Source organism: Pezoporus occidentalis, unplaced genomic scaffold (genome assembly GCF_034315485.1).
Source record: "Pezoporus occidentalis ecotype Australia unplaced genomic scaffold, CSIRO_AGI_Poc_V1 ctg68, whole genome shotgun sequence".
Classification (NCBI taxonomy): Eukaryota; Metazoa; Chordata; class Aves; order Psittaciformes; family Psittacidae; genus Pezoporus; species Pezoporus occidentalis.
Window position 1 is genome coordinate 2,768,901 of NW_026916030.1, and position 21,046 is coordinate 2,789,946.

The 21,046-nt window shown below is 36.4% G+C and overlaps 1 protein-coding gene across 8 annotated transcripts in view; it reads right to left on the reverse strand.

Moving 5' to 3' along the window:
* Positions 1-21,046, reverse strand: part of DENND1A (DENN domain containing 1A) — a 189,512-nt gene that overhangs the window by 156,557 nt on the left and 11,909 nt on the right. For all 8 annotated transcript variants that reach the window (XM_062641011.1, XM_062641010.1, XM_062641012.1 and 5 more), the window contains exon 3: positions 435-478. In XM_062641011.1, the coding sequence (XP_062496995.1) occupies positions 435-478 (44 nt within the window). The remainder of the gene's footprint in view (positions 1-434; positions 479-21,046) is intronic.

Here is a 21,046-nt window from a genome sequence, read left to right on the forward strand (position 1 = left end):
TATTCGGATCTCTAACCCATCTTTGTCAAACAGACTAGAGACTGCATGATCAGGCAAGAATTTTTAGAATGTGCTGCAATGCCAGGTGCCCAGTTAAATATAGCTATAAACCTTTCAGACAATGAAGTGAGGACTGCCAAATGAACTGCAGGCTGTGGCACCTAAAGGCAAAAAGTGAAATTTATTAATCAATTTTCCTTCCCGCTCTCATGTTCGCTTGTAAAACCCAGATTGTAAAACAATCTTATGAGCTCCAAAATTCTTCCCTTCTCTGCTTTACATGTAAAAATGTTTTTATCCTTCTGCTCCTAATTACAGCTTCTTTTTCTTTCTAAGAATGCATTTATCTCTTTCAGTAAAAAGAGCAGCAATAATATGTTGAACAACCCTGAAATAAATTTTGTCATGTAAAAAATTAATTACGCATTCCAAACCTGGTCACTGTAGCCCTCTGGGAATTGCCTCCGCACCTCAGGATCTGTAAATAATTGACAGATAATATTAATTGGCTTTGGATTAGTGAGCAAGCAGAGAATCACACATTAATATTTGATCAGAAGATGATAGCAACCCTGGCAGGGGATCCAAGGAGGGCAGCTGAGGCTGCTGTGTTGATAAGAGCAGGGAAGGACTTTTCAAGGCTCTCCCTTTACCCTCCTCCAGAAAGACAAAAACTGCACATAAAGCATACACACAGAACACACGAAACCACAAATATACGTGTGTATGTTTGCATGTACACACAGACATATAAATATATCATTATAGATACGTTATCTTATAAGAGATGTCCTGGTGCTACACTGAACTTTAGGCAGTTACCTTGTACAATATCTTTCTGGCTGCAATTTGCCAGTGAGGCTTGTCACCAGAAAATGGTTACCAAATGCACTTAGATTTTTGGTTTAATTGGATAAGTACTTTTGCCAGCTACAAACACTGTGTTGGTTAATATTGGTAGTTTCCAGTGATACCAGATTATAAATCTCTCAGAATTACTTTATAGAAATGCTAAGATGCGCTCCCCTGAAAACAAAAGTACTTATCCTAAAATCGAAAGAGGTAATTAACAGAGCCCTGGAACCTCTGTCATCAGGCAAGCAAACATTAAATGCTTCAGATTAGCAAGCATTCAAGACTGATGCAGCCTCCTTATTCCTTTGGCTGTCAGAATAAATAACATGGTAGTATTCCCTGAGAAGTTACCTTAAATTTAATTAGAGATGTTCATAAAACAACAGAGTATCATCATCGAAATTATTTATACGACAACCGATTTAAAGCGGAACTCTTCAAAGCCATCCATTTTTCAAAGGAATACAGCTGAGAAGGCCAGACTCCATTCCACAAATGACTTTTTTTTAATTACAAAACCCAAACCACACAACAATCACACAAGAGTTCAGAATGAAGTGCAATGCATGGAAAAACCAGCTGGTGTCCTGAACAGCTTCTACCCTTTGTGTGCTCAGACAGGTCCAGTTGTCCATGCTTGGCTCACTGGATACACTGTTTTCACAAATTCTGATCGTTATTTAGGGAGTGAGGTTGCATACCCCACCTCTGCTGCTCAATTACTGCTGTACTTTGCTGTAGCTAAGGCTTGAAGGGAAAAAGTCATTTTCAGGCCACACACACCTTACACTGTTATTTCAGACTAGTTCCACCCTACATTTCTCATCAGCAAAGCTTGTTTTAGTGATCAATTAGTTGATGAGCAATTCCATTGCTACCAGATGCACGCTTTTTAATAAGGTCTGTTCTTTTCACATTAGAAATACAGTAAAACCATACATTTGTAAGTTTCTGAACTTAACTTTTCCCAGACAATCAGATGCTTAGTTTTAACATTCCGCCATTATACACAAAGACATACATAATATATCAAAATTTACATACGTGTACGAGCAAACCCTCTACTTTAATGCAACAAAGTAGTAATGCAAAGCGAGGGATCATCTTTTAAAGCTTTTGCTTCAAAATTCTTAAATCTCTATGCAGGTAAGCATGCTAAGCAGTGTCCAAACACGCAAACCAGTCTGGACAGTGGAATTAAAACACTATTGTCCAGTTAGTTGTTCCTATTTCACCAAAGCATTCACAGTATCAGTGGTAAGATGAAAGTATGCAACACCTATCATGACGCATGTTCTTAAGTATTTTTAGAATTATCTGCTTGAGGCCAAGCTTTCAGGATTTCACATAAAAAGACCAATCAATGAAAGGAGTTTACAAATCCAAGTACATATTACTTTAGAAATCTGCAATGATGCCTGGCACACAACACTGACATTCCCCACCTCTATGCTTTCTATTGACCATCTACTTTCAAGGTTAATATAAATATACATACACAAACTGAAATACACAGAACTTTATCATTTACCATTTTTTAAGGAAATGAGGAACTAAATCAGCACAGAATTTTACTTTGCTATTAGATAGTCTTTTTTATATCTCTTAACTAGTACCATTCCACTTTTGCTTGTCTACTGATCTCCATCATAAAGGATAAATTATTTCTACCTCTCTAAAATTACACAATAAAACATACACACTCAGTAAGAAGACAGGAGAGAATGTGCTGGATGGTTGCTGTGCTCTGCAGACTTCGAGCAACTGAAGCAGTTATGGTTGCTTTCAAGACCAAGCAACTGATGAACACCTGAATCTGGGCTTTGGTGAATTGATATCCTCACGCAGACAGCATATTTCACCCAACAGATTAAATAGTGCCATAGTGTAATTTAGGAAAAGATGTGATTAGAGTCCCCACTTGAGTCAGTTTCTATAGGTTCCAGATGAACGTGTTCTGAAAGCACACAGTCTACAATTACATTTTCATCCAAAAAATGGCGCTCGGTGTAATGATACATTCAGAAGCCAAACTGCCTTTAATATACAGTTTGGATATACAGTTTGTATACAGTCTGCTTTTGATGACACATCTCGTAACAGCATCAGAATAGCTAATCCATATAACCTGGAACCCCACAGTTAAGAAAACCACCTTTAAATCGTGCCTGGCAGCCACCTGTTCACACTTCCTCATGTTTTTACAAGTACTTTATATTTACCGTTGCATCAGCTCCATCACTTCAGCTTTTAAACGGTCTGGGAATATTTACTAAACTTTTGGTATCTTTATTTGGAAAACACTACACAACGGAAAAAGAAACTGCATCACATCTTGTTATAGCTTCATCACTTTACCCATTCTTCACTGTTAACCTATGTTCATTTGAAAGGTGTTTTCAACTACGCTTACCTACATATATTCACAATTACATTTAAATTCTCTGTGGCCACTACATGAAGAGCCAGGAAGCTGGAGCACCCTCACTAAACCAAGAATCACAGAAACAGAGGAAATACAAGAGGGGAGCTCTGCCAAGCACTCAGAATTCAGCTTTAAGCAGCATCACTACTATCAGTAAAACATGCTCCAGCACTCATACAAAATACTTGGTAAAGACATGAACATAACTGACTGTCAACTCTGCCTATAAAACTAAAGTAGCTTGAAAACTTCAAACACTTTTACCAACAGTAATTTGTTTTGCACACTGCCTGCAAACAGCTGTAGCTCCACAGTTCCTACAGACGGTAAGAAACCCTCTGCAGTTTCTTACTGTCTCAAAACACAGTGAATGCTGTCATTCTACGTACTTAACAGCTTTTCTAATGAAATTATCTTCAAATATTTTCCTATTTTGATATTCCATAGGCAAAGTAAATATGTAAAATATATTTTTCAAGTTCAGGAGAGTGGAATCTATGTGCTGACATAAGGAAAGGACAAGACCAAAATCCTACCCAACCTCTTGGGTTGTTACAGTGAAGAACAGAGCTTGAAGGTTTCCAGTGCACCAGTCACCTATAAAGTCATAAAGCATTAAAAGCTCAGCCGAGGTCAGCGAAAGGCGACACTGCAAACCGACAAACGAAGAGAAAGTTAACAACAAAGATGAAACCATGAATTATGAAGCTCCCGTGAATTATGGAGCTGCTTCTCAAACTAAACTTTTCCCAACCCCAAAACATGAACTCAGGTTGTGCTACAGGTTGAACTTGTACGTTGATCGTAACTTAGTATCTCCTGTTCATCTTTCATTACATCTGATTCTGCAGTTTCAGCTCCCAAAGATGACAAGATATGCAGTTTCTGCCTAAAGCAAGCACCAACAAACTTCTCCAGAAAATAACCATGCATTAATGTTGATAGCACCAGCAATTGTAAGTTACAAGTGTAAAGCAGAAAGTATGCAAACAACAGCTTTCCAAAACAAAGCTAAAACACACCATCTTATCTGCAATCTCCACATCTTGTACAGGCACAAGTCCAGTACATACACAGCACAAATTAAAATTAAACTGCTGGTGCTAAGACAGCCAATTTTATTCCTAATGCTTACACTCAGGTTTAAAAAGCTTTCAAACCAATGGCATGTCATATAAATTTCCTAAGATTCATGAGTGACTTCACTGAAGGCAGAGTGGGTTCACTTACCAACCTAGCACTTCATCACAGTGGATCCACTTCCCAGTGGATACAGCTCCATACAATGCAGCTGCTGCCCACAAGGCCTGGGCTGGCCAAAGCCCTGGAGATCCACTAGCCCTTATTGCTCACAACCAACAGCCTGTTCTAGGGAGGGCCAGTGAGGAAAAACACATATAAAAGGGATCACATGATTGTTTTGAAGCAGTTTCCTTTGCAACTATTTTAAGAGGTGGTTTTGAGGGAAACTACTAAACTCCTTATTCTATGAACAATATGTGAAATCTTTGTAACTGATCATATATTTTATTCTGAAGAGAGGTTAAGAGAAGATAATGCTGTTTCTCAGTGATACAAGAGTAAAACTCTTGGGTATTGTCACAGTGGCATTTTGATTCCTTGCCATGCATTTACAGACTAACAACAAATGGATAAAACAAACCATTGATTCCACACTGGGTGAATACAGTTTCCACTGCTAACGCATTTAGTTCTTCCCTCTAGTAGCAGAGATTCTACCTCACATCTACACACATTATGTAGAGCACTGTATTGATTACTCAACCATATTCAAGTTATTACTGTTAGTATTTTACTAAAGATGTGAAAGTTTCCAAGTCCTGAAAGCTGTTACTGCCTCTCCCTACAGAAACTTGTTCAACAAAAAGCCAAATACAGAAGAATAGTGAAATTAGCTGTGAACTGTATAATCCCATTGTTCAATTTCATGGCATTTAAGACACTACCTTCCCCTCCTCACAAGTCTAGATGTTAATCCATGCTGTAACCTGATTTAATTTTCCAGATGACAGGATGGGAACATGCTACAATGGCATATTAGTGTAACTATGCTGCTCTTTCAACTTTTCTTACATCATAAGTTGAAGAGTTTTGCTTTTAAAAGAGGCATGCTTAATTACTTCTAAAAATAGAGCAACTCACACTGGTCTGTATTTGAAGTGTATGGAATTATAAAACAAGGGACGTTCTTCCAAAAAACTATCAGAAAATCCTTCCCAGAGTAAACTCCACAAACCAAAAGGTACCAACCTGTTTCTTCTGCCATTTAATCCATACTGGCTACAAATCATTCAGGTATACTAATCCCAAATTGAAAAATACAGTGAAAATTACTTAATTTTTCCTCTTTAACTAAATGATTTACCTTAATCATTTCTTTTAAGCCTTTATAGCTGCAGTCCATCTAAATGAAATGGAATTCCATTCAGAGCAACTTCTGCAGCACAACTAAAAAGTAATGTAAACGTCTTTCCAAGCCTCTGCAAACTCCTTGATGTCTTGTATTCAGTACAGCCGAACACTTTTGCTGGCCGTAAACTGCTGCAGATTTGGCATGCAGAGAACATCAAGGAATGGGGCAGGAGGGGAAGGAGGGAAAAAGGATGAGGGGGGTGGGGAGTGGAGAAAATGGAAAATGTGGGAGAGAAAAAAACCTACACACACAAGAAGACAGACAAGAAACCTCGGAACAAGGTCTGGCACAAAATACGTATGGAATAACATTTTCATTTCTCTGGATGTGAAGATTTAAGACTTGAAGTTTTCTTCTTAAAGTACTCCACTTTCTAAAAGTGTGCAAGTCAGAAAACAACCAAGATACAACAGAAACTTCTGTATCTTAAAAACTGTATTAAAAAAAAAAACACTAAGAAGTCATACACAAAAAGCCCCTGCCAGCACCACAATGCATGCAACTGAAGTTACCCCAAAATATCAATATGCTCAGTCAGCATACATAGCAGTTCAATATTCAAAACCACAGCCCACAACATGTGAATAGTATGCATTGAAACTATTCACCTAGCAGTTCACATTCCCAACAAATATTACATTTCTAGGATACAGTCCACATCATTTTGACAAGTTAGGCACAGCTAAGTGGACATTGACTCACCATTCTCAGTTACTGAAGTTTTTGTGAATGATGCAGAATCAGCTGAGTGAATCTGCAAATACAGATGCTGTTCAAATGAGCCCATTGACAATAAAAAACAGACCTGCAACTTTGCTTCTCTCTCTCAACAGAGCATTTGGAAGTCTGCCCTGCAAGTGGCAAAAGCCTCACTGGTAATATGAAAATGCTTTTCATAAGAGTTTAATCTAGAAACAGAATCTAAGATTTGCAACTCGCACAAAATGCTGTTCAGAGTTCGGTAAAGTGATCCAAACGCAGGGAAGACTGAGAGCAAAGGCAACATAAAACATACATCATAGAAAACAGGAAGGAAGGGAGAAAACCAGAACAGATTAAGCAAGTGACTATGATTTTCATAACGGTGTTTGTATTATTAACACATCAAGAGCCAGAGGGTCAGTGAGGAGCAAAGCTTTCCTAGACAGCTTGCAGCAATATACATACATATTTTAAAAATCCTTCCAAAATAAGGCAGATTAAGCTATATCTCTTACTTATCTTTTCACTTAAGGCTATATACAGTTCTCTAGAATAAAGAGATATGCAGAAATAATACAATACCCTTCACAATACAGGAATGGGCAAAAGTCAAAGTCGCCCTTACGGGCTGGGTTCCCAACTGACCTCCTCACAGCAGTTTCCCGATGCATTCTTTAGTCCATCAGCAGATTTATGACTGGTTCAGAGTAAACCTTAAGTATGAGCTTGCTTCTAACATCCAAACCAACCTTTCACCTACAGGAGTCTTGGTTAAACTTATTTTACAGTCCTGCTAAAATACTGAAGTACAGTAAGTGCAAAACAGGAGCAACACTCCTTGGGTAAGACAACAGCAAAAACAGTCATTGCCTTCTACAGAAAGAAGAGGTTACTTTAGTTTCCTCTTAGCAACTACTCATCAGTTATTTGGTGTCATGTCAAGGTGTTGAACCACCCAGCTTGCCACTTAAAAGGCATTTATCATCACACGGGCATTCCACTACGCAAAAGCAGTAGAGTTAAAAATGGTATTTCCAGTTTCCTCTGGCACAGTTCCAACTTTGAAATAATCTGGTTTTGGTTTCAATACCATTTGAAGAGCTAAAGTTTCATAAAATAAACAGATGATGGAGATCTAAAACCACAAAAACCCGATCACTGAAGTCAGCTCTGATCTCAATGTTAGTACAGACATAACCACAAGAAACTGAAGAGTCAGTTCAGTTTATATTTTATTTCAAATCTCTTCTGCAGTATGAAGTCAGTCATCTCTCTCCCAAGGAACAAGATTAGTTCCCCCTCCCACAGCATTAAGTTGTTATAGGAGCAGATGAAGTAGCAGTGGATTGAAGAAAATGCACGTGTCACAAGTCAAGATCTGATAAATGGTAAGTAAAAGGATTATCAGAAAAGTTATGCATCAGAATACTTAGGACCTTTTTACAAGGTCACATGTTCCATCCTGAACTGCTATTATTTAGATTCTCACATGGAATGGTGCCAGGTTTGACCAAAACTTTACCAATTCTTTTAATGGAAGTTGTGAAATGGTTGTGCTGCAAGCACAGGGTGCTCAATATATGGAATATGGTTGGGGAATTGCCTCTATGTTAATTCCTTTAGCCCTTTTGTTTCATCCACACCAAGAAATCAGTTTTTAAAAGTCAGCTGTATAAGAGTAGAGATTAAATTCTCTTCTAGTAACATTATAAACTGCAAGAATAAGGAGACATTAGAAAGAATAAGGTGTCTTCAGTGATCAGAAAACCCACTATTATTTCTTTACAAACAGGAGTAGACAACTTTCAGTCCAGATGACTTCTTAAACTGATGATACTGACATAACTAAAGCTAGAACTATAAAAAGAGGGTGCACAGGACAGAACCAAGGCTAAAATAACAGAGATCATAAACAAAAGACAAAAAACTACTTAATTCAAGTCTTGTATGTTACATAGCTCTCCTACCTTCATTTGAGGTCGTCAGATCCTGTCCATGCAACAATTAATTACTTTGGTGAGACCTCAAGTCCACATTAAATCACGGCTGATGAATCTTTTGAGTTTGGTTTACTACACACTTACAGGGATATTTCTCTTCATAACCATCTGCTCTTCAAACAACCCAGAAATTTAGTATTACGGAAAATCTAAGGCAAACTCCAGGAGCCCTGCAAGGAGCAAATTTTGACTGAATAATGGTATTAATTCTTCCCCCTCCTCCGTAATTTTAGTCAGCAAATTACACAGCAGTTAAAACGTGCAAAAAGTACAATGAGGGAACATCCCACTTCTGTGGGCAAGAAATCCACAAAGCCTGGTTTACAGAATTAAATACAAAGTGTCTCGAAACATTTTACAGGCTGCCTGTAATAACTGTACAAAAGAGTTTAAACGTGGAAACTGAACAGAAACAGCGACTTTAAGGAAGCTTTTGGGGGTTTAATATTTTTTAAAATATATATGTGTTTGATCAGTATAATTTTTTTCTCATAACCTTTTCACCACTCTATAAATTTAATAGAGATACATTTTCAAGTGCTCAGGCCATGAATACTGAATTTGTTTCTCTCCTGCCTCTTTGTATTTATATTTGAGACAGCAGAGTTGCCTGGTGACAGCCTCTTCACTTCAACAGCAGCTGGCAAGCCCTTCTTGGCCTGCAAATATGAAAGAAACAGTTAACTAATATTTCATTGCTACGATTTAAATGTGACAATCTGGAAATGCCAATGCCACACAGGGTAGGACTTACAAGATGAGATTGCTCAAGTCTCAGAAGCAACAGAGGTAGAAAAATAAAACAAACCTCCATCACATGTAGCTAGTATGCAACAAAAATGACCCCAGAGTTAGTGCATCACCCAGAGCTTAACAATACGAGACACAAGCGGTGACTGTGTAAATCTGCCAATTTCACTTCTATTTCCAGAATGCAAATTTCTCAAGTTACTCAAGATAAGACCAAAGCAACCACAGTTTTGACATTTTTACAAGAAGCAGTCACCCCCTTTAATATTTACAAGACACGTATTTCAAATTGCTTATGTATGCCTATCTGCTTTCCCGAGATTACTGCTTCTGCTGAAGGCTCACTTATACGTAGCCTAAAACAATTTCTCTAAGCTCATTTTTTACAGCAAAAATAAAAGATTCATATTTGGTAAAATTAGAGTTTATTGCCAACCTAACTCATACCTAACACTAGGATATGAATAAGCACCTTCATTCAAAAAAAAAAAAATCCTTCTTCAATTAATTTTAAGATAAATTTTTTACATACTGTCACGTTTTCTACTTTCCTGTGTCAACCCGATCATTTTTAATGCTGTTTGTTGTTTTGAAGAAAGCCAGGAATAACATTTCAATGTCATATTGCTTTTTAGAAATACTAGATTACAAGGAGCTCATTTAAAACCACAACGTGGCCATGGCAATCACTCAACTACATTATGAAACCTAACGAAAACAAAATCGTATTTTCCAACATAGCGCCAGGTTTTCATTGCTAGAAAACACTTTCAGTTTTAGAAACATTTTCCAAACAGCTTTATTTTCACCACTTTTGTTTTTCATTTTAATGCTATTAATGCCATTTTAATTTGCTAATAACCTGTTTTCCATGTACTACAGAACACTTTGCAATCATCTAACTTTTTTTTTTATCTCTTTCCAGAATTCGCCAATCATAATAAATTCAGACAGACATGTTATTAGGCACATACATACAAGTACTGCAGAAATACAGTCATTGTTATATGGACCGTCACATTTCAGGTTTAATCTGAACTGACTCTAACAGCACTTGGAACAAAAGTGTTCTAAGCCAACCATAAGTTCTTGAAGTGTCGTACAAAAAAAGAAAAAACCCACAACCCCACTCTTCAGTCTTCAGCAGTTGTATAATTGCCTGAACTACACAGAGAATACCTTCTTTGTTAAACATGCAACAGTGAATACTGATTTCTAAGCCTCAAGCTATGTAACTTTGTAATGTTTAAAACTCTGACCTTACTTTCATACTTTCAATATTGATAGCCTCAAATTGTTTTCAAAGTTCCCAGGTGTTACTTCAGTAGAGTACCATAGGCTCCCAGTGACATTGCTCTGCGTTATTGATCTGTACAAACACCACCTCCTATGGGAATCTCTGTACACAGCTATACAAGATTCTATGGCAAACATGCTCTTCGGAAGCATTTTTGGGTTTGATGGCTTCAAAATTTCTATTATGGCATCCCTGTCTATTGCTGGATGCTTTAGTTATTCAAATGGCATTGAAACAGAAAAAAAAACCCACAGATTCTATCAAAGATGAAATCTTTGACACAGGAAGTGAAAATCGCATTAATTCTGTTGTTTTCTTTAGTGGAAATGTTAACATAAGTGGTTTTTGGAATGTATAATAAACATATCTATCATACAATGAGTCTGATTCATATAGGTTTCATTATCAACAAAAGACTATCAAACATAGCTACCATTTTCTGGGAGACATTATTATATAAAGAGCAATACTACTGTTGTGGTTTCTACAACGAGCCTCAGGTTTAACACATTTACAACTACAGAAATCTTTGGTATTAAATGATCCTACCTGAAACTCATTCCTAAGATTTAAGGTGTTTAAGATCACATAATAGAAGACAGCAATGATTATTTTGTTGATACACTTCAGAATTTAGCCTTGTACACACTTCAGTACTCAATTTTACCTTCTTGTTTCAGCTTCAGCTGTTTAACATGCCCATCTCAACTTATCAGTTATATTAGTACTGTCAATTCTAATGAAATAGGAAATAAAATTTGTAAGGGCCACCATGTTGAAAGCAAGTTAAAAAATAGACATTAAAATTGGTCACACTGAGCCTCAGCTATGGCTGCAGCGTCACTGAGGTGCTGCATTAGATGAAAGCTTGTAAAAACAGGAAAAGCATTCAATATACTCTCCTGCAAAACAAAGTTTCTGTGGAGTCGGATGTGTTGATGTCAGAAGTTGAACCTCTTGAACAGAATTCAAAACCTTTGTGGGGGTGAGGGGAAGGAGGTCTTAACATGGCAAAACACACCTCATATAGCTAATGACCGCGAGATGAAAGAGAGAAAAATCACTGAGTGTTCAGCTACTCAGAATGACTTCTGCCTTCTGGAGTAAAGTTCATTAACTGGAAAGCATCAAGCACTGCAAGAGAATGGTGGGTATATCTACACTTGCAGTACTGACCTGCTTCATATCTGCAATACTTTCAGATGCTATTAGCAACACTTACTTTACGCCATGTGTGATGCTATAATAAAAAGAAGGTCTAAACTAAGTTTAGCACATTTAAAGAAGTGCTATCAGCTTGAAGAATAATGTTTTATATAAAGACGAGCTTGCTCATACTCAGTGCAACTAGACAAGAAATATATCATTTCACCAAAAAAAATTAACAATCTTTTGCTACTGTAGAAAAGGCAAGGGTATCAAAAGGATCTTAAACTGCAAAAATAGAAATGCACTAGGAACACTTTAAGATATTTGAAATCTCCAAGATGTGTGACAGCACATATCCAGCTATCACGACGCTTCTGGGACAGTGGACTAGTCTAGTTCTGAGATCTTCCTATAGTACTTGGTAGAAACATCACTGAAAGCTAGAGCTACACTCATACCAATGCACGCAATCCTATGCCAAGCACTGATAAGCAGAATGATGAGGGAAGCAGTTATCAACAAATCCTAAAAACTGGAAGTAAGCTCCAGATCTGAGGAGGCTTTCATCAGAGAAGCATACCTTGAGGAGCGTACACTCATTTCTCATTATCTCATACCAGGCCTAATTGGGCTTCTAAGCTTTCTGCTTCTTCGCTGCTTTTTGCAGTTCTGAATTCATACCCCTGTTGTACTCTCATTAAAAGAACTCAAAGTATCAACAGGTCATTTCTAAAAACTGTCCTTCCTGTTCAACTCTCGTATTTGCCCTACATCAAATAGTCTATTTTGTAGTACAGAAGTGAACAGCATTTAAATAATTTACTTAGTGATAACACTTATTTTTCAACAATTATAGTATCACAACACTTATAGTTCATGGCAAAATTGTTCCATAACCTTTTCTTTAATGCCAAAGTTCTCTCCCTCGTTTTACACAAGCATATATGCTGAATTTTTAAACCTGAAAGATTAAATTAGAAGTTACACACACAAACACAACTCCTTTTAAAAAGGCTCAAAACACTGTATTTACATCTGCAAGTACTCACTTTATTACTACAACCTTTATAACAGAGCTTAGGTTTGCTTCAAACAAAACAGGGTTCTCAGTGATAGAAGCACAAGAAAAAGCCCTGCATACAGTTAGTCTACAAAGAATTAACTGGATTAATTAGCAAGGGATTTGAGAAGCAGCTTGGAGCTAGAAAACCAAAACACTAAATTGTTTAAATACTTTGGCAATGGATCAAGGTTTCTAGGCAGCCCTATGTTCCATTCTCTCCTTTTTTCCTTTTTTTTTTTCTTCCTCGGTGTTTTAACACATTTAACCTGACAAGGTACTTTTTTCATGAGATATGAATGACACTGTCAAAATACCAAAAAAGAAGATGTGAATTAAAAAAATGCCACAAGCTGTTAGCAATTCTGCCAACATGTATGAGTCCAGGCAACGTTAATTAAAAATCAATAGCTTGGGACATAAATAGCTCTTATCTCTGTTATAGTATATCTCCAACATAACTCTTTCTTAAAGGAAAAAAAAAAAAGGCAATGCCTTTGCTATTATACTCACTGAATTGACCACAACAAAGCAAAATGAATAAGGCAAAAAACACTGAGCAAAGAAACCCATATGAGAAAGGGAGGACAGGAGTATGAATGATTGGAATGTTGCAACCTTGCACTATCATTAACACAGAACGGACTGGAAATAGCCACACCGCAAATACTTGCGGAATAAGTTACCAGGAAGACCGTTTCAGGGTTTTAGTGCTAGTATGAGTCTATACAAAATCCTGCATGCCAAGGAAATTAGAATAGCGTAATACATCTTCTGTCAGCTACAGCTTATGAATCAGTGTTTTTATTATTCAACTAAAGATTAGGTTACTGTAAATTCTCCAGTAATTACAAAATAAAGGTGAGAAAGAAGCGGGGAACTGCACTCAACTTCTTTCTTTTTTCTTCAAACTAAAGTTACATTAGAAGGCATCAAACCTAAAATACTGAAGCTAAACTAAGAACTTAAACCACCACTTTTGAAAGCTGTTTTCGAGTGCCAACAGTTTGAAAGACTTAAAACCTTTTCCTAACAAGGACTCACCTGAGGCACCCCAAGCTGGATGCCCAGTTTGGGTCTGCCACAAGTCCCAGGCAATTGTGACCATTTAGATTTCTGAACAGTTTCCACAGAAAATGTACTAATATAAAAAAGACTATGTAAAAATCATACTGAAATAGAAAGGTTTTCAGTTTAAAATGGAAAGGTTCAGTTTTCTATTTGTCTAGTGACTCTTACATTATTCAATTATTTATTAATGATGGGCATCAAATGCTTCCATGAACACAGTAGTCTAAATCAAGGATGAAGAAGCCAACCAGGAACTATTAGGAAAAACTTATTTAATTCAAAAATTTACTTATGCAAGAGCTGTGTGTATGTATGGCAAGACACTGAAACACCACACAAATGTCAGTGGAAGAGCAGACTATAAAGTTGTATGGAGCTCTCGGGACAAAAAGGATTATTTTGATAGTCATAACTACAAATCTGAGCTCCCCAGAACATCTTACAACACACGACCATATACAAGTACAGTTCCCTCAAATACAGAACACAGACCTACAGATGAACAGCAACACCAAACTTTGGATACCACTACAGCAGCCAGCCAGTCACTCAGGAATTAAGAGTCTAGAACATACGAGGAACGATTCCATTCAAGCTACTGCCAGCTTCAGTTAGCCTTGTTGAAGGTGTACCAAATACAAGCTCTGTTGCTGCATTTAATATAACACGATTATATAATCTTATTTTTTAGTAGGAGAGTACATCAGAACACAGAACTGTTGCTAACAGTATTCCCTTAAATGGAAAAAACTGAAATTCCACCAATAATGTTGTATATAATTGTTAAAATACAGACTATCACTTTATTAACATTTCATTTTTTCCACTGAAGGTGCAAGAAAATAAAACAATTCAGAGACTTTGTTACATCATCTGTCTCCATTTTATCATTATAAATTAAACTGATTATAAGGTGCAGAAGTAATTTGTAAACTCTTTCAAAGAACATGATTTACATTTTTCTTCTACAAAGATGAAGATATCCCCCTAACATGCTTCACTTGTGTTTAATATTAAAGATACTTATACCACATATATGGCAAAAATGGAAGATATTTCTGGTATGTTTAGCGACTACTGTTAGCATTCTAATGTTGTTTATAATACTGGTGCAAATACTGCCACCAGTAAAGAAACAAACATTAAAAAGGTGTCCTTTAAGCTTCCCTTTAAGGCATCTACCATAATCATATAATTTGCTCTGGACATCATTAAAATGTAAAGTTAATGAGGATTCAGCTGAAAACAGAAGAAATGTAACCTATTTTCAGGCAAAACTTCTAACACTGCAATCAGAGGGAAAACCTCTTTGATGTCTCTTTGTCTCTTCTCATTAATTTTCTTTTGGTTAAAAAAAAAAAAAGAAAAAAAACACAAAGGCTGTTTAAACTAAAAAATGCAGAGAAGTTTAAACATGGTAATTATAGTCAAGCTGCAATGAGGTCATTAGGTTTTTAAAACTTTGAGATAAACAAAATTGAGATGTATGACTATTTTAAAAACACGTCAATACTCAATTTTAATTGTCCATGTGATTGATACCCACTGTATTCTAAGGGTTTGGTCGAGATACGGAATTGCTTCAAGATGATTTAGTGAAGGACCTAAGCCCATACCCAGGGTAAAGCAAAACAATCAATGAATACATCAAAATGAAAAGTGCTCTAATTACCGCATTACTGGATACCACGTTTGGTATCTGGAAGTGCAACAAAACATGCTTTTTGCAGTCTGCATGCAAGAAAGATGGCAAATTGTGAGATTCTGCTACTTTTTACCTCTACAGTTCATTAAAGAATAAAATACTGAGCAAGTTAAATAATTCTATTTACCCACTGCATCTAGTTTTGTTTGCAAATACTGCCAAGGTACACACAAGGCCAAATACTTCTACTTTAGCACACTAGTTTTCTCCAGCAGAAAATATCTTTAAGCGCTACTGAATTACACAGATAGATTCCATCAGTGTTACAACCTATGATACAATACATACAATACAGTGTATTGTAGTGAGTAATTTACAAGTAAATTTCCTCAAACCATAATCAAAACAATTTTTAATACTATTGTATACAAAAGCTGATGATAGATTATCACAAACAGAAGGCATTTAAGCCATCAAGTAAAAGCAGCAAATACACAGGACAAATATAACATTATCTTTACTGTAGCAGAACATTAATCACAATGAGGCAAAATAAACACATCTATAATATCTTTCCATGTGCAAATATTACCTCTAGATAAAATGAGATAAGATCAACATATTAGTCTGTGCTTATTGTAAGTATTAATTTTAATGCATTTGTGGTCATAGGTTATAGCTCTAATAGAGAAACGTTTATCCTTTAAAATCTTTTACTATGTTTGATAACTCTTCTTCAAATTAAACTGAGTGAATGATCAACAGGCAATTATCAGCTAAAACCAGGCACTGCTTTAGGTGCAAGTGAGGAGTAACTTTAGAAGAAAATCTCACACAAAACACAAAGGTAAGTTTGGGGGTTTGTAATTTGGTCTGGGGAGTGGAGGTGGGTTTTTTTCCACTCTGCCATGTTTTATTACAATTTGATCCTGCCCTTCACAACAGGCCAGTTCTGTTCTACCATCTCTTTTCTACTGAACAGACAGCATAAGCTAATTTCAGTTCTCAGCTGCTTCTCATATCTCAGTATCTTTCCCTACTTACTTGCACTGTCTTAGTACAGTATCTTCAAAAAGATAAACCACATGATTTAAATAACATTAAGTTATATAGGAAGTTTACAAATATGAAAAGTCAGAAGTGTGATTCTACTGTCCACCTACACTGAGATACTTACATCAGCTGTTTTGTCTTCACATCTTAGCAATGGATTTGAGTCTATTAATTGTTTTTGATAGGTGTTTTACCACAGACCTGATGATCTGCTTTTACAATCTTTGGAACAGAAGATCCCAAAAGTATCTTTCAGTCAACTACACGTATGTGAAGAGTAACTATCTACTTAAGAGACAAAATAACGCAAGAATCAATTTTTTAAAAAGGTAGTTTACCACTATTTATACTCATGTAGTTGCAATGCAAATACCTTTCAAAGAAACTAAAGATGGGATCCAATTAATCCCAGTAGAATGCAATGGGAGTTGTGAGCATATTTCATTTTACCACCATTTCAAACCCTAGCACAAATTCTAAGCATGAAAAATCTTTTGTTTACAGTATCTAAGATACAACCTTAAAGGTACTCACTGGAAGTTCTGGGGTTCTTTCTCCCCCATTCCTTCCCTATGTGTAAATACTGTAATAGTTGACGAAGTCTGGGGCAGACCACACATTTTTGGCACAGTAAATATAGGACCCTTCATTCCTGCTCCTCATCTTTAACTGGTGTTTTCCACCCAGATTCTGCAGGGTGCTTCTATACAGTCTTGTATTATTTGACTCTTATTTGAGAGTATACATCACTTGATTTTACTTGTTAGCTGATCAATTAGAAAACATTCACCAATAGCCAGACATGAAAGAGTTCACAAAAATCACAACCAACTTTAAATACTGGGTGTTTTGAGGTTTTGGTTGTTTGGTGGGCTTTGGTTTTTTCTATGTTTTGTTGTTGCTGGGATTTTTTTTAATCCCCAAAGAAGGGTAAACAAATGAACCATCCAGACTTTAACCCGTTCCAGATAACTGATTATCACAGCCAGGTTTTTGTTCCCACCCCTCCATCCAAGGTTATCATCCTTAATATTGCAGATCAACTTCCTTGGTTTCTACTCCACTCTTCCATCAAATAAATCCTATTTAAAAAAAAAAAAAAAGACATACAAATCATCTTCCCAAGAGCCAACAATCTGTTAGCATCTGGAATTTTGACAGTTTACCAAAACTTGGTAGTTTCAGCAAGGCCAAAAACCTCTCTACTCCTCCATCAGGGTTCAGAAGCTTTCCCTCACCTCTATCCAAAGACAGAATCCAGTGGAGAGCAGGAGATACACCTTGTTCACAGATAATGAACCAGAAAACCCAACAAATAACACCCAACAAAAACCAACCCCAACAACAAAAACCCACAAGAAAACTTGACAATGTCTCTTTTTGTTCATGACAATAAAGTATCACACCAAAGAGAAGCAGACCAATACTGCCTCGGCCATTCTGATAGGTCTCTTTTTGAATTAGAGTTTACATTCTCTTCTTGCAAGGAACTACCACTACAAAAAGAGCCAGTAATAAAAATAGATCTAGGTCATCTTTTGCTTTGCCAAATTTGCTTTGCTTGCACATCAAACATAAAGTAGTGCTCTAGGTAGAATTACCAACCTGAATGTTAACAGCCTGAACACAGACACAATTTCTAAACTCCAGTATTTCTATTAGAAACACTAATAGGGAGTATCAGTACAACTGTGGATGGACCAACTGTCAGTCATTTCTAGAACAGTGCTTACAAAACCCCCCAAAACCACTATTCTTAACCTACAGGAGTCTACTTTAAAGTCATTACTACTTTGTTTCTTTGTCATCTGAATGACACTCTAATTAAAAGTTCTTTACAGAAATGTCTCTCTCTCGATTAACAGCTGATTGCAGATGCATTAAGCTGTAAGCAAAAGTTAACACTCATTAATGAAATTACCTGTTGTGATTAAATAAAGACAATCAAAACAAACCACCTTGGAAATTCTTGTGACTGAGAATGAACTAAAGTTAAAACTACTCCCTTAAATAAAGTCAGTCACACACACCCCCTTTAATAACTTTTTGACCCTATTCAAAGTACAATCTGTTTGCAGTTCTTGGAATAACAGCCCTACTCTTAAAGGAGCACATTAATGGAGAGTTAATCGCAACAAGTGCTTCATCAAATTCTTAAATGCTTCAAATGCTGAAATATTAAATGTTTCAGTATTTGGTATCTAAATTGAGTCTCTCAAGAACTCTTTAAAAGAGCCACCACTCAAACTGCTCTGTAAATTCAAGGAAAATTTTAAGTACAGCTGGTGAATGAAAGTAATTTGTTAAAACCACTAAAAAAGCACCCTAGAAAAGTTTCAGTTTAGCAGTTAATTTCAACCTGCAGTTAAAAAGGCACTAGCTGTCAGTCAGTTTTCTCACCCAACTCTATCATGAAAAGAAAAACTGACAGATCACAGGAGCTTGCCTTTGTAAACCAATTCGGGAACTTTCATGCTTCTTATTTGTTAGGTTAAAGGTTAAATTGCTGACCTCTGCCCTCCTGCTTAGCAGCCTTTCCCTTTTTCTGTAAAGCTTTATTTTGGGGCTGTATTTACATGGATTAGTCTCTTTTCACGCTAAGAAGGAATCTGTTCACAGCCAAAGCCTTAGTTCTGGTTGTACAAAAAGCAGTCACAATTATTCAGCAGCAGACAATGACCATATTGTGGATTTACAAAAAAACCACCTCAGCCATGGCAAGTTCTGTCCTTGCTGCACAAAACAATAGAAGAAAAAATCTTATCAAGCATTCAAGAGAAAGCAAACAAAGCAGGCCCACTGTGAACTTGATGAAGATGTCAAGCTCCTTTAAAAAAATATAAATCAACAAAAGAGTTTAAAGTCTTGTGAGTGAGACTTTCTGTGCTGAATTCTTCTGTCTAGTTAAACAGTGCCAGCAGTAGCAATATAGTGCAGATTAGTAAATACTTGTGAAATAGAAAAGACTGTAGACAGAAGTGGTTAAAGCATGAAGCAAAAAGAACAAACAGATCTCTTCCCACAAAATAACTTGTAGAAATTGAAGAACATTCAATTATACTTGATATTAACATTTGGGGGTTTTATTAAATCCAGTATCATCAGCTAATAACACACCTCAAAATGCATTAGATAAAATTTGTGATTACTTGGAACATGACAAATTCTATTATCTTTTCATAAAGTGAGTTTCTCTTCAAACTGATTTATAGATTTCATTTATACTGTAAAAGCCAAGCTGTCAACTGTCTTCAAAAGACACAGTTCAGCCCATGCTACTTCCTTGATCTGGGCACTGCAGTCCCAGTAAGTTCTTTGTGAAAAGCTTCCATCTTGTTTGTACTTAGAAGAAAAGCAATCAAATGGAAACAGAAAAACAAAGCAGCAGCTTAAGAGAATTAGAATTCCCAAATACTGCCTATCCAGTTAGATTTGGATACTTTTTCACTCCTGCTATAGGAAGTTCATTGGAGCAACATAATACTGTAAAGATGGAACAGGAAAACTTGACATACATCAATTACAGTATATGTTCAACAGAAAACTTTATTTAATGGAAAGAGATCTGAGCTTCACACTTCCTTTGTTATTCCTAAATTTTCAGTATGTTATCTATTTCTCAATACAGAACAGCAAACTTCAACCAAGAAAATGTTTTCACCATAAAATAATAAAGGTTACTCTGAGAGGTGCACACAAGAAAGATTTACAGACTTCTGAATGACCAACTCAGAACTTAATCCTACTCCAGTAACTTTGCTTTTGTTCAAGAAAATACTTCATCTGTATGGGAGGTGCTGCATATAACCTATGACAAAAAGGTAACGATAAGGAATAGCAGTGTGTCTGTTCTGCAGAGAAAGAAACCCACTAGCTCTCTCTATCTGTCGAAGTCCTATCATTGAAACCACAGTGACAACTGTAGAATAATTTTAGGGCACATCATGACTTCCCCAGTAGAGTTAAGGACTTCGATTAGTTTAAGTTATAACATTTGTGATGTACTAGGAAGGGGGGGAGGAAGGGGAAGAGCTATTACAACACAAGGCTAGAACATGAAAAGTAAAGAAGGAAGTACTTAAACTACTCACAAGCTTCTAGTAGGAACAAGATTAGTAGTACATGCTACTCTCAGAGCCAATTCAAATGCAAATCTCATCCTTTCTCTCAAACAATGATAAACTACCTCAGAGTTAATAGTTTCCTTCTAAGATTCATCTCCCTTTTCAACTTAGTGGTATGTTTTCGAGAAAAGAAAGAAGCACATGGTGAGTCTTACAGCAAGACCTTTCAAATTCTGTCATAAAAGAAGTCGTATAAACTATATTTCGTTTCCTAATCCAGTGAACATTTGTTAAACTCTAATACACTTACACTTTGTCCATGCTATTGCATTTAGGCTTCTAACTTACCATGGGTTTTAAAAAAAAAGAAAGAAATCCTTTAGCTGTGCTAAACCATTTTAGCTTTTTCCTTGAACACACAGCAAGAATTTATGCTACACTCACAAAAAGATGAAAGATGAGGTCCTTGGAGAGAAAGGCCTTTTGGCACACTACATGGTAAAGCTACAGATTTGACATACTTCTATACTGTCTGCTTTGG